The 13,570-nt window shown below is 57.1% G+C and overlaps 1 protein-coding gene across 1 annotated transcript in view; it reads right to left on the bottom strand.

The window, feature by feature from the left end:
• ZBTB46 (zinc finger and BTB domain containing 46) overlaps positions 1 to 13,570 on the bottom strand; it is a 64,351-nt gene that overhangs the window by 25,745 nt on the left and 25,036 nt on the right. The window contains exon 2 of the mRNA XM_030309155.1: positions 10,388 to 11,356. Coding sequence (XP_030165015.1) covers positions 10,388 to 11,324 — 937 coding nt within the window. The 5' untranslated portion in view covers positions 11,325 to 11,356. The remainder of the gene's footprint in view (positions 1 to 10,387; positions 11,357 to 13,570) is intronic.

The following is a 13,570-nucleotide window of genomic DNA, read 5'->3' as shown; positions in this document are numbered from 1 at the left end:
GTGGCGGGCTGTCTGAGCACCCAGCTGCTTTTGCCAAGCCCACCCCCGTCCTGCTGGCGGAGGCCCCTCGCCTGCCCCGGGACGGCGGCGAGGCCGCGGCCTCGGGCAGGAGCTCCACTCAGCACGGTGGGGGACACGGGACAGGGGCTGTCACGTTCCTGCAGCGTTTTCACCTCTCAGAGAAGGGGCGACACGGAGCAGGGGTCCAGGACCGAAGAGCCACGAGCACAGGCTCTCGGGAAACCTCCAGGGTCTCGGCTTTGGCGGTGGGCTCCGGGATACGACACCACGGGTGCCAGCAACAGACGGACACGCCGGGCTCTGGCAAAACTAACACCTCCGACGTCTCAGAGGAGGCTACGGAGAAGCGAGATGGGGCTCCGTCGGAGCAGCAAGCCGCACTCGATCTCGGGGTCCTGAGTTCAAGCCCCACGGCGGGTGTGGAGTCCGCTTAGAGGTTTAAAAAGGGGGTGCACCTGGGGGCTGAGTCGGCCGAGTGTCTGACTCGATTCCAGCTCAGATGGTCATCTCGAGGTCCCGTGTCGGGCTCTGCGCTGGCTGCTCGGAGTCTGCTTGACACTCTCCGTCCCCCATGTCCCCCACCCCCACAATAAACTTTAAATTTTCTTTTGAAAAAAGGAAAGGAAGAAAGACGACAAGCCGTGAGAATGTTTGCAGATCACAGATCCGACTCGAGATCCTGTTTGGAAGAGTTACCGACGCTTCCCGCTCAATAAGGAGACAACCCGATTCTAAAGTGGGCAAAGGACCTGAGTAGGTGCTCCTCCAAAGAAGACCCAGAAACGACCGGTAAGCAGCATCCGACACCCTCAGTCCTCAGGGAAACGCACCCGAGCCACACCGCGAGGCCACTGCACCCCAAGTGTCAGGCGGTGACGAGGGCTGAGAAGGACGTGCGGGAACCGGAGCCTTCTCCCCCGCGATCGTCCCATGGCGCGGCCGCTGGGGGAGAGCCTGACGCCCCTTGGAGGAGCCGGTGCCCGGAGCAGTGGGGACCCACGTGCACACCCACAGTGACATGGGTCACAACAGTCAGAGAGAGGAAACGGCCCGCATCCAGCAGCGGCTGACGGACGGACGAGACGGCCCATCCTCACGGGGGACTACTGCCCAGCCGCGGAAAGGCACGAGGCACTGACACACGCTGTCCCGGTCGCAGACCCGGAAAGCCAAGGCGGTGCGTGCAGGCCGATGACCCTTCTGAGCCCCGGTGAGTTCCACCAGGAACCTCAAGGACAGATGTTCAAGCAGCCCTCCGCGCCCCTCACAGGGCCCACCCTGTGCATCCCGGGCCTGGCAAGGACGCCCCCACCCCGGGCCACGGCTCGTCTGTGCAGGGAGGTTCTGGAATAAACGCCACGTCCAGGAGGCTGGAGCGTGAGACGGAGGCCGCCTGAACCTTGGACTCAGGCTACGTTGTTTAGAAAAAGCTGGCGAGCACACCAAGCGTCCAACCTCAGTCTGGAAAGCGGGCTGAGTTCCCAAGATTCACTTGTAAGTTAGTAACGTAGGGTCTTCCCTCATCTGGGACCGTCACACGCTTGTGTGCACACGCGCTCACTCACACCCCCCCGAATGCACAGACAGACGCAGTCGCTCATACGCACACGTGTGGGTGGCACACAAGCTATGCTGCTTCTGGACAGAACACTGACAACAGCTCTGTTTCCAGGAAGACCCTGCCCCCAGGACACGGCGTCAACGTGACACGTGGCTCCCGGCAGACACGTCACACGTGTGTGGCAGAGAGAAGTGACCACACGCCAGCTGCATGAGCGACAGAAAGGCACGCAGGGTAACTTCCTGACGCCAACCTCTTTTATTATTTTTTCTAATGTTTATTCATTTTTGAGACAGAGCTTGAGCAGGGGAGGGGCACAGAGAGAGGGAGACGCAGAATCCGAAGCAGGATCCAGGCTCCGAGCCGTCAGCACAGAGCCCGACACGGGGCTTGAACCCACAAACTGCAGGATCATGACCTGAGCTGAAATTAGACGCTTAACCAAGTCACCCAGGCGCCGCTGAGTTGTTTTTTTTTTTTTAAGTTTATTTGAGAGAGAGAGAGAGAGAGAGAGCGCGCGCGCACATGTGTGAGTGGGGGGAGGGGCAGAGAGAGCCTATCTGTGCAGAGCCTGACTCAGGCTGGATCTCACGACTGTGAGATCATGACCTGAGCCAAAATCAAGAGTCCAGTGCTTAACTGAGCCACCCAGGCGCCCCAACAAGGTGAATCTTTTTGATAAAAAGTGATAGTTTTCATCATCTTGAGTTTTGGGGCAACTTAAAAAAAAATTTTTTTTATTATGTTTATTTTGAGACAGAGTATGAGTGGGGGAGGGACAGAGAGAGAGAGGGAGACACAGAATCTGAAACGGGCTCCAGGCTCCAAGCTGCCAGCACAGAGCCCGATGCGGGGCCCGAACCCACGGACCGCGAGATCATGACCTGAGCCGAAGTCGGATGCTCAGCTGACTGAGCCACCCAGGCACCCCACTGATAAATAAATGGAGCAAACGGGATTAAAAATACCAACATTTAATTGTAAGGGCTACATGTTACATGTAAAGGTTTTATTCTAGAGGGAAATACAGTGTTTTTTTTCTCTTCTACAAATGATACATCTTAATACTTGAAAATTTAGATCACAATCTTTAGCTAAAAGCAGAAAAGAGATTACGATGAAAATAAGCAGAATGTTTAAATGATCAAACTAGATTAGGCAGTGTTAGTTGCAAAGTGGGGTATGAGCAGATTCGGAAGAGGAAAGAGTGGGTTCCAGCCACGCGAGGCCTAGAGTCTGGGGGGACACGGCTGTCGTGGAGGCAGGAGGGTCGGGAGGGTGAGGGGCGCTGACCTCACAACCAGGGTGTCTTGTGGGGCACGGTCTGGTCGAGAGCCAGCACCCGGTTTCGAACGTCTCCCCAAACCTCCACTCTTCACAATTCCCAAAAATGCTCACAAGGTGCGTTTGACAGTGTAGGTATAGATGTCACAGCCCTGTCTCGCCCACCAAATGGGCACCCAGTGTGTGCCCTGTGCCAACACCACCAGTGGGATGGACAGCCAGCACCGCCAGGGCACTGTCCCCCCCCCCCCCAGCAGCTGGTCACAGCCCAAATCACACCCGAATAGGGCACAATCCAGTTCAGAAAGATTAAGTGTGCACTTCATCTAGAATTCACCTCCTCGCTCTGTCAGCAGGGTAATTCAGTGCGTAAAAGACCAGCTTCTGGCCAACAGTATCGGAACGAGGCACCTACATACGAAAATCAATCCGAACCACAGACCGGAGCGTCACAACGAAATCTGTCAAACTTCCAGGAAAAGCACACAGGGCTCAGCAGAGATGTCTGCGATAGGACCCAAGGAGTATGCGCCGTAAAAGAAAAGAGTTCGCAATTCGGGCTTCATCAAAATGTGAAACGCGTGCTCCTCCAAAACAACGTTAAATGAAAACACGAAACAAAGACGGGGAACGTCTGCAGAGCACACGCCTGGTGAGGGCCTTGCGCCCAGAACACAGCAAGGACGCTCAGCTGCGATGGGAAGGCCCTCAAGACTCGAGCAGACACTCGGGCAAAGCAGACAGAGCGTCGGGGGCAGGTCCAAGCGGGGCTCCCCGCAGCCAAAGCCTCAGACCTGACGGCACAAGCCAGCCTGGTGGGACCCTCGCAACGAAAGCCACGCGAGTGACTGACAAACAGGGAGACAAGAGCAACCACGTGGCCCACGAGGGAGCCGCCAAGGGGAGGGAGGAGAAGCCACGCCACTTGCTCCAGAACGCTGCAAGTTTACCAAGGAACGACCTCCAGCCTCGAGGATGATGCACGGCAGAGAGCACCTCGCACGAGGCCAGCGAGAGCCTCAAGTGCCAGCCCCCGGAGCTCACCCGCGAGGAACCAACGCACGTCCGCACGGGGGCCTCCCAGCGCGCCCCCGGAGCCTCCTCGTCGCACCCGAGACCGCCCAGATGACCCAACGTCCACCAGCAGGACGGGGGCGGCAGCCGGGGAACAGAACACCAATTCTAGTTCTGGAAATACAAGATGACCCCTGACACCCATGGCAACGGCAAAAACCTCACAGGCAAGCGGAAATCCCAGACGCGCGGGCAGATTGCCGGCTGCCAAAGATCGGGGAGGGCAGCACCCCGGGGTCCTTGGTGGTGGCTGTGGCGGGGGAGGTCTGCGGGTCCTGTCCGTGTCCGGGTGGGGGGGGGGGTGAGTGGAAAGGGCAGGAGGGCCCTTCCCGGCAGTGAAAGTGTTCTCTATCCAGATGGCAGAGGTGTCCGAGGTTGTCAAAACTCATCCAACTCACCGCCTAGGGCACTTATAATTAAAAAGACAACACGTGGGGCGCCTGGGGGCTCAGTCAGGTAAGCACAGGCTCTTGGTTTCAGCAGGTCACCATCTCACGGTTTGTGAGTTCAAGACCCACGTCGGGCTCTGCGTGGACAGCACAGAGCCTGCTTGGGATTCTCTCTCCCTCCCTCTCTCTCTGCCCCTCCCCTACTCATGCTCTCTCGCGCTCTCTCTCTCAAAATAAATAAATAAACTGAAAAAAAGAAAAAAAGACAACACGCCAAGCTATGGAGGATGTGGGGGGTGCGGACGCTCAGGAAAAAGTCTGGCAACTTCTTATAAAGCTCAAGTCACCTGTCCTCTGAGACCCAGCCACTGCACTCCGAGGTATTTGCTCGAGAGAAATGAAAACATACGTCCACAAAACAGGCTTTTGCCGAAAGTGTTTGCGGGAGTCTTACTCACAACAGCAAAACCTGGCTACTGCCCAGGTGCCAGGTGACAAGAGGCTGGGACACGAGGCACAGCCATGCAGGTGTGAGTGGGGAGCACGTACTCCGTGATGTGGCTCGTGGGACACGAGGTTTCGTCCAGACAAAGCGCTGGACAGGCTAGGTCGACCCACGGCAGAAAAAGGCAGGTTAGGGGCCGCGGGGCTGGGGCAGGGACCGATGGCCGGAGGCGGAGGGGACACTCTGCTCCGAGGGGGCTCAGGCGCACGCATTTGTCTAGACTGGTCAAGGGGTGCGACGGGCCTGGTGTGTGCAGGGCGTGGGAGTGTGCACACGGACCGAACCCCGATGAAAAACTTGCTGTGCTCTGGAATGAAATATACTGATCTGCCAGGTAGTTTGAAAGGCACCAAAAAATAAGATGTGTTTTTGGACGATTAGGTGAATAAACATACAATAAAGCAAATGTAGCAAAACGTTAAGTGAAGAATCTGGCTGGTAGACGTGCTCATTTTCTTTTCTTTCTTTTTTTTTTTTTTTTTTACCTTTTCTCTAAGAATAAACGTTTCCCCAATAAAATGTTAAAGAGAGAAACAAGAAATTGTTCAACCTGAAACTGTTCACTAGAAATCTGTGCAGTTTACTGCATGCATATCATGCTTCAAGGAACAGAAAAAAAGAATGGCAATCTTCACCACAAAACCTTGCTAATTACACGTATGCGCCATGGGGTAGGCTGATCGCGGTCCTTAGACGTCCAGGTCCCCATCTCCAGGGCCTGTGAGTGGGCGACCTCATGCGGCACGAAGGATGGAGTTAGGGGCCCTGAGGCGGACGACTGTCCCAGATTATCCGGGTGGGTCCGTGTCAACACCAGGGTCCTTCTGAGGGGAAGAGGGCGGCAGGGGCGGCCGGACTCAAGGAAGACAGGGCCTCTAGAAGCTGGAGAAGGCCAGGAAATGTCCTCCCCTGGAGACTCTAGAAGGAACGCAGGAGCCCTGCCACCCCACCCCCGACTTCTGAGAGCTGGAAGATAGTGAGGCCACGGGGCACATAACTTCTCGCGGCAGCTGTAGGAAACCCCCGCACCCCCGAGAAGCACCTCCAGAATACAGCAGGAGAAGTACGTCCAGAAGCGCTGGAAGGTGTGGCAGCAGTGACTGTCACAGCCCAAACCAGAGGCAGCCGGAGCCATCCACATCGGCACGGGAGTGGGCAGTGCGCGTTCATGCGGTGGAAACACCCTCAAGTTCAAATCGAGACAGGATCCAGTGAGACGGCTACACGTCTGCGAACCGACCACAGAGCAGCGGAGGCTCCCTGCGGATGGGACAGGCACGAGAGCCTGAGCTCCGGTAAGCTGCTGGGGGCGGCCCCCTGCACTCGGAGAGGGGACAGGCTCCTTTCCGCACAACCCTAGAGCACAACGAGGTGCTCACGGGCCGTGCAAAAACACATTCCCCGGCTGCCTAGCAAAATGGCAATCACGCCAACTCAGGCACATTCCACTGAGATCCCCTTCCCTCGTGGGCCGCACTTCGGGGATCCTGAGTGCGAGCCTTTGCTGGGCTCCCTGTGTCGCCCGAGCCTGGAGTGCTGCCCGACTCCTGGGGCTTCCAGAAGCACCTTCTCCTCTGGCTCCAGCCTGCCACGGCCTCACGACGTGGTCTGCCTTGACCTGCAGCAGCCCAGGACACGCTACGGCTCGTCCGCCCGGTGGCTCCAGGTGGGACGTCCTCCCAGCTCCCTCAGGCACCAGGCTGAGCCTGATGCCCGTGAGAGCCCTTCAAGGACTCATCCTTCACGAATGCGATATTCTAGAAAATCCAGACGCAAAGGGAGCACCTGCATTTGAGCTACACCAGCAGCTCAGCAGAGCCGAGTTCATAAGGGTCTTGAATCAGGACAGTGATTCAAAATCATGGCCTTGGGCGTGGATGAGCCAAAGGTCACAGGACACGACCCCCAGGCTCCTCCACCCGCAGGGCCCCTTCCCAGAAGACCGCACCGCGCAGGCAGCTGGCTCCTGCCACCGTTCGGCCCGCTCTGAGTCGCCAGCATTTCCCGCCACCTCCTGGCACGGCCGCCAGGGTTCACGCTCTCGCCCAACACCGCAACCACGAGGGCGCCACCTGCCACCAGCCAGACAGCAAAGGGCCAGCGGGCACCGGCTCCACATAGTCCTGCTCCTGTCGGAAGGGGAAACTTCGGGCGGCAGCTACAACGGGCTGCACCTCTTGAGGAAGGGGTGAAGGGCAGGGGTGACAGGGTCTCGGGAACGGGCCCACCCGTCCGGGAGCCAAAGTCCCAGAGACGTGCTGCCGCTTTGCATTCAGGCTCTTCTACCCAAAAGTCACAAACACCACACTGAGCCGGATGCTGGACTGTCGGCAGCGGAAAGGGCACCTGTCGCGGAAGTGGACAGACTGACCGGAGGATCAGGGCGCCCGGCGCTCGGTTCACCCTTCACGCCTGCAGGCGCGTCACGACCCGACACGCAGGGAAACTCAGACAAACTCGAAAGGTTCACCGCTTCTCGAACAAGCCCCCCTGCACCCTCATGTACTTGAGGACGGGCAGTGGGGGATGTCTCCCCTCCCATCTGGTGCCCCCACTTCAGCCCCCATGACGACCTCGGCCTGACAGGTGGTGCACCTGCCCCCTCCCTGCCCAGGAAATGCTACAAGGGCGTGAGGGGTCGGCTGGGAGCCTACAGAGACCACCTTCACCCACCCAAACGTGTTCTTCGAGATCCCACTATGTCAAGATCCAACTTTACAGAAGTTCAGGCAGAAACATTTACTTTACAAAACAGACCCATTTTATCCTGGCTCCAGAACTCTCTTTTTTGGCGGAACTTTTTAGGCCGTGTGTGGGACATTAGGACGAGCGCCTGGGCCCTTCCCGTTCCCGCTTGTGAACCAGCAGCTACAGATCGCCTCCTGGGGGTCTGTGGCCACCGTGGGGTCACACGCAAGGGGGGAGGCCGGGACCCGAGGAGGACGCGGCCGAGTACGTGCAACCTACCTGCGCGTGTGGACGCCACTTCCCCCGAGCTGCCACACAAGTGACCGTACGAGCGAATTCCAACGACACCTCGGAGGCCACTAGGTTCACATGCTCTTGGCCCCTTTGGAAAAAATCACTCTCCAACGCCAAGAGGCCTCGGAATCGCCAAAGCCAAGCCGGGGACACAGGCGGGCCTGGCGGCAAAGCCGAGCATCCGAGCACCTGCACTGAGCCTCTGAGGGATGTGCGAAAACCACCTGACAGTTCTTCTGGAACAGGGCCTTTGCTCCTGCAAGTAGGAGAATTTAAAGGCATTCTTCCCTAAGAGGTAAGGAATCTTTAGTGGAAACAAACCGGCCCCCACTGGGGATCCCAATTTAAGCTTCCAAGCCCAGCCCCAGGGCCAGGATGGAGGGATAAACCACCACCACCAAGGGCAGAAACCACCCTATGCGAGCCTCCAACCCCACACCCCTGCCTCAGCAGCTCAGAATAATCTAACAGAAGCTGTTCACAGTTGCCTTGGAAACCCAGGGGATTTAAGACATTAACAAAAGTACACGGTCGAAGTCACTTGTTGGAATCTAAAAACACCTTCTGCTTGACTACTGCGCTCAAAGCCCCAAACCTACAGGCCTGAGGAGAGCACATTCCTTACTGCGCTGATGGGCCCTCAACCTCAAGGCCCCTCCGGCGTCACAGCCCGCTGGGTGGCCCTCGACACCCAGGACTGGACTCGCCAGGACGGGACTGCGGCACCGACCGGCCCAGAAGGCTCGACACAAAGCAGCTGTCCTTAGGTCATGTGCCACAGACTGCTTCTCAGATTTCGGTCAGAGCCGGTGAGAGGTCAGGAACAGTTTGGAGCACACGGAGTGTCCTCTCCCCACAGACAGCCAGCAGGGAGACGGCTCTTCGAGCAGCTCAGACACTTAACCTTCTTCTCCAGTGAACCTCCAGCAGTTCTGGGGTGCTGCCCATCAGGGACCTTTACAACGCCCAGACACACTTCTGCTGTCGCCAGACTAGGGGTGGGTGGCTACTGGCATCTAGTGGACGGAGGTCAGAGCTGCTGCTGCCCTAGGGCGCCCGGGACACCCCCGCGGCAGTGAGCCATCCAGCCCGAGGTCGAAAGGCTGTGTTTCGACCAACGTGAAGTGAGCATTCAGGGGTCTGGCCCTGTGCTTTGGGCTGGGAACACACAGTGACAGAGAGTGACAACGAACACAGGTGACAGCGTGTCTCGGGGAGGCTCCGTTCAACGGGTACAGAGTCTCGGTCTGGTAGATAAATGGTAATGATGGTTGCCATAACAGTGTGAACGTATTTAATCCCAATAAATTATAGACTCAGAAATGGTTAAAACAGTAGAGGTTACGGCACGTATATCTCACCACGATAATAAAAGCTAACGCATGGAGAGCTGAGCGTGGGAGCCAGAATGTCCAGGGGCCCGCCGGCCCTGCCTGGGAAGCTTCCTTCCTGCCCCCAAGCACAGGATGCTTGGCAACTGTGACACTTTTCAGGGCTATGACCCTAGCTTGCTGCCTTCATGCCTGTCCGTTCTCGTGTTGCAGGTGATTTGTGACCTTCCCAGAGGGGCCTCCCCTGGACGAGAACTTGCTAAGAAGCTTCTATCCTGCTCTGGACCAACTCTGTTCCCACGAAGACCCTTCCTCAGCCTCTGGACCCCAGTGCACCCGGGGCTGGGCTGGGGGTGGAGGGAGCCTGCCCCCCAGTCTGCCACTTGGAAGGGCGCTTACGCGTAACAGCAGCCGTTACGCGCCCAGGACCAGGACGGTGTCTGGTGTTTCAACAAACACTTAACGTATCATCCACTGTCTGCGAGACAGACACGAAACTACCATCCAGGGTGCGAGGACCAGCTTCCGCAAAGCTGAGCTTGAACCTGACGCACAGGGTCTGACGCGTGCTCAGCGCCCCCTCCCCGCGTAGCACAGCAACGCCCAGCGGCTGCGAGAAAAAACACGTATTCCTTTGAACCACTGGACCCGCACTTACTGGAAACAAGGAAACATCCCTCCTTGCGAGGGGGGCTTTTCAGGCGGAAGTCTTCAAGTCCCCCCAGCTGAAGACAAGCTTTTTACCAGGGATAAAACAGGCGCGTGTGACGGCCTGTCCAACACTCACAACAGTGACCAAGACCCCGGTGTGGGGACAGAAAACGCAGAGCTGAGGCCACGGGACCGTGAGGGTCTGAGGTGTGGGGTGGGGTCCCAACCCACCTTCACGTCACCTCACCTGATGCACTTTTGCACCGCTTAGCATTTTCACGTTTCAACCTTTTAAAATTAAGTTCTCCTAAGCAGTGTTGACGAAAGACCCCCCGGATAAAGGAACACAGACCCTCAAACTGCCCCCGCACCAGACGTCACCCACTTTTCCAGCTACTGACCCCTCGGCAACAGAGAAGCCCTACATCATCAAGTGGCCTCTGTGCACCAGGGACACGGGGGCACCCAGAGTCACACTCCCTGCACTCACATAATTTGCTGCAAAAGGAGGCGGCCTGTGGGAGGCCCCGGTGTGAGGCTGGCCCACACTGGTTCCCCTGAGCCCCGCCCACGAAAACAAAAGGCTTACTTGAGTCGCGGCCGCCGAATGGCCACCCGGACGTCGGAAGGAAAGGGGCCACCGGGGAGCCGGCCCGGCTATCACCCTCCGCCTGCTGTGTGATGTGCCGGACCGTCTCTTTGTTTTTCCGGTTCTTCCTGCGACCCGTGGGCTGCCAGCCGTCCCCGCCAGCCTGCTCCGAGAAAGAGTTCTGTATCACCGCATCCCTGGAGGAAGGGAGCTCACTCCCTCCGTAATGAGACGGGGAGATCTGCTCTTCCTTGACGCGCAGAGACCCATAGCCCACGTCCCCGGGCCACAGCGGCTGCGAAGAAATGTCGTCGGGGCCGTCAGCCTTGGGCTCCTGGTCCTCCTTCCCGTAGCTGCTGCCCCCTTCGTGGCAGCTGGCGATGGCCGAGTCTCCGGAAGAATTGGCGGGGCTGGTGCGCCGGGCCAGCCACGGGGAGATGCTCCTTCCCGCCATCACGGCCGAGATGAGGGCGTCCGTGCTGCTGCCAGGAGGGGCACTGATCTCGAACTCGGAGAGCTCGTCCGAGGCGTCGGGCTTGATGCTGATGTCCAGCGCGGCCTTGATGAAGTCGTGGCAGGCCTGCACGATGTCCGTCATCTGCAGGAAGCTGGCGGCGGACATCACCTCGATGACGTTCCTGCTGGTGAGGGCCAGGTGGGCAGAGTACATGAAGTCGATGATGGCCTTGAAGCCCTGCGCCGTGACGATGTCCAGGTGCGTGACCGTGGCCTGCTCGGATGTCTTCTGCACCTGGCAGTACAGCGTCTTAAAGTAGCGGCTGCTGCCGAGCAGGACGTTCTTGTGCGCCTTGAAGACCTTGCCCTCCACCACGACGCACACATCGCACAGGACGCCGTGCTGCCGCTGCTCGTTCAGTTCCCGCAGCAGGTGCCGGTAGTGGGACGCAATCTCCATGTCTTCCTTTCGGTTGTTCATCTGGAAGCCTTGCTGTTGCTCCTCTACGGACTCTGTGGGGGCAAGAACGGGACAGTTACCCAGGTGGCCGGCAGAAACACGCCCGCGGAAGTCAGGCAGAGTGCCGCGCCGCTGTGCGCGGGCGAAGAGACGGCAGTTGTTTGGCCGAGCGGCCACCGGGCGGGATGCACCCGAGCAGGGCTCTGGGTTCCAGGCTGACCACAACGGACACGTAGTCCTGAACGGAACCCCACATGCACTGGCTGCCTCTCGCAACAGACAGCAAACGGTCCACAAAGAAGGCAAACGCCCGTCGGCGGCCGAAGCGAGGTTCCCACCCAAACGTGAAATGCCGGTGACATAACCCAAGGGAGATTCACCCTCACCCTCGAGGACGTATCTTTAAAGACGAAACAAGGCCTCCTACACAAGCGACGCCCACACAGCAGAAGGGCCTGGAGCAGACATTGCAGCCTCCAAAACTCCAGCTCAAACCAGCTCGAGGGAGGAGGCCTGCAGGGCCCAGAGGCGCCAGCGGCTCCCGCCGGAAAGCCCTCTGGTCGGCGCCCTCCTGGTACGTCTGCCATGTTCTCCTTTCCTCTGCTGCCGGCATCACCTTCCCAGGACGGCCAGAACCCCGTGCCCCAGGCCAGGGGCTGTGAGAGAACCAGATTCTCACGCAGCCTGGAGGCCCTCGAAGGCCCCGGGCGAGGAAGTCTCCAGGCGTCTCCCCGCTTCTGCTCATGGCTGGCAGTCCTCGGCCAGAGAAGAATCACCAGTTTCTGCTCTCACGTTCACCCACCTTCTCCCTGGAAGCCTGTGTCCCAGTGTCCCCTTCTTACAAGGACACCAGTAATATTGGACACCCTACTTCGTCATCTTAACTAATTATATCCAAATTAGGTCATGGTCTGAGACACATTCGCCCCATAACACTCCCTGAGAAAGACAAGGTAGTTAGAGACTGATCTTCCCACTTAAATACTCCATTTTCCAGCTGGTTAGTCAAGCAGGAACTCTCACCAAAGATGCCAACGTGTGTTTAATGGGAGAGAACTAAGCTGGCCAAGTGTAGGGTCACTGGCCTCTTTCCCGTGAGGGCTGCTTCCCCAGGACTCAGCTGGGTCCACCTCCAACGCTTCTTTATTGACTCAGAGCTGTCACCACACACCCACCTTCCTTTGGTCATTACAATACGTATCCAAACACCACCTGAAGTCATCTCTAAAATCCGTTACCCCAATACCAAAACCAGATAGAGCCATTACAGAAAAAAGAGACCTACTGGCCAATATCCCCGATGGACAGACGCAAAAATCCCCAACAAAATCCTAGCAAACCGAATCCAACAGTGCATTAAAAAAAATCATTCACCACGATCATGTGGGACTCATTCCTGGGCCGCAGCGTGGTTCAATAGTCACAAATCAATCAATGTGATGCATCACATCAATAAGAGAAAGGGTAAGAACCATACGATCATTTCGACAGCTACATAGGACACATTTGACAAAGTACAACATGTACTCATGGTAAAAACTCTCAACGAGTAGGTTTAGAGGGAACAGACGTCAACATGATAAAGGCCGGATATGAAAAATCCACAGCCAACATCATATTCGATGGGGGAAGACTGAGTGCTTCTCCCTTAAGGTCAGGAGCAAGGCAAGGATGCCCACTCTCACTCCTGTTATTCAACACAGTCCTGGAAGCCCTAGCCTCAGCAATCAGACAAGAAAAAGAAACAAAAGGCATCCAAATTGGTAAGGAAGAAGTGACATTTTCACTATTTACAGATGACATGATACCACATACAGAAAGCCCTAAAGACCCCACCAAAAAACTACTAAAACAAACAAATTTAATAAGGTCGCAGGATCCAAAGTCAATGTACAGAAAACCGTTGCATTTCTAAGGACCAATAATGAAGCAGAAGAAAGAGACATTTAAAAAGCAATCCTGGGGGCGCCTGGGTGGCGCAGTCAGTTGAGTGTCCGACTTCAGCCAGGTCATGATCTCGCACTCCGTGAGTTCGAGCCCCGCGTCAGGCTCTGGGCTGATGGCTCGGAGCCTGTTTCTGATTCTGTGTCTCCCTCTCTCTCTGCCCCTCCCCCGTTCATGCTCTGTCTCTCTCTGTCCCAAAAATAAATAAACGTTGAAAAAAAAATTTAAAAAAAAGCAATCCTGGGCACCTGGGTGGTTCAGTTGGTAAAGTGTCCAACTCTTGATTTCAGCTCAGGCCATAGCCTCATGGTTCATGGGATCGA

This window comes from Lynx canadensis, chromosome A3 (genome assembly GCF_007474595.2).
Source record: "Lynx canadensis isolate LIC74 chromosome A3, mLynCan4.pri.v2, whole genome shotgun sequence".
NCBI classification, from domain to species: Eukaryota; Metazoa; Chordata; class Mammalia; order Carnivora; family Felidae; genus Lynx; species Lynx canadensis.
This window is presented reverse-complemented; position numbering and strand designations above follow the sequence as displayed.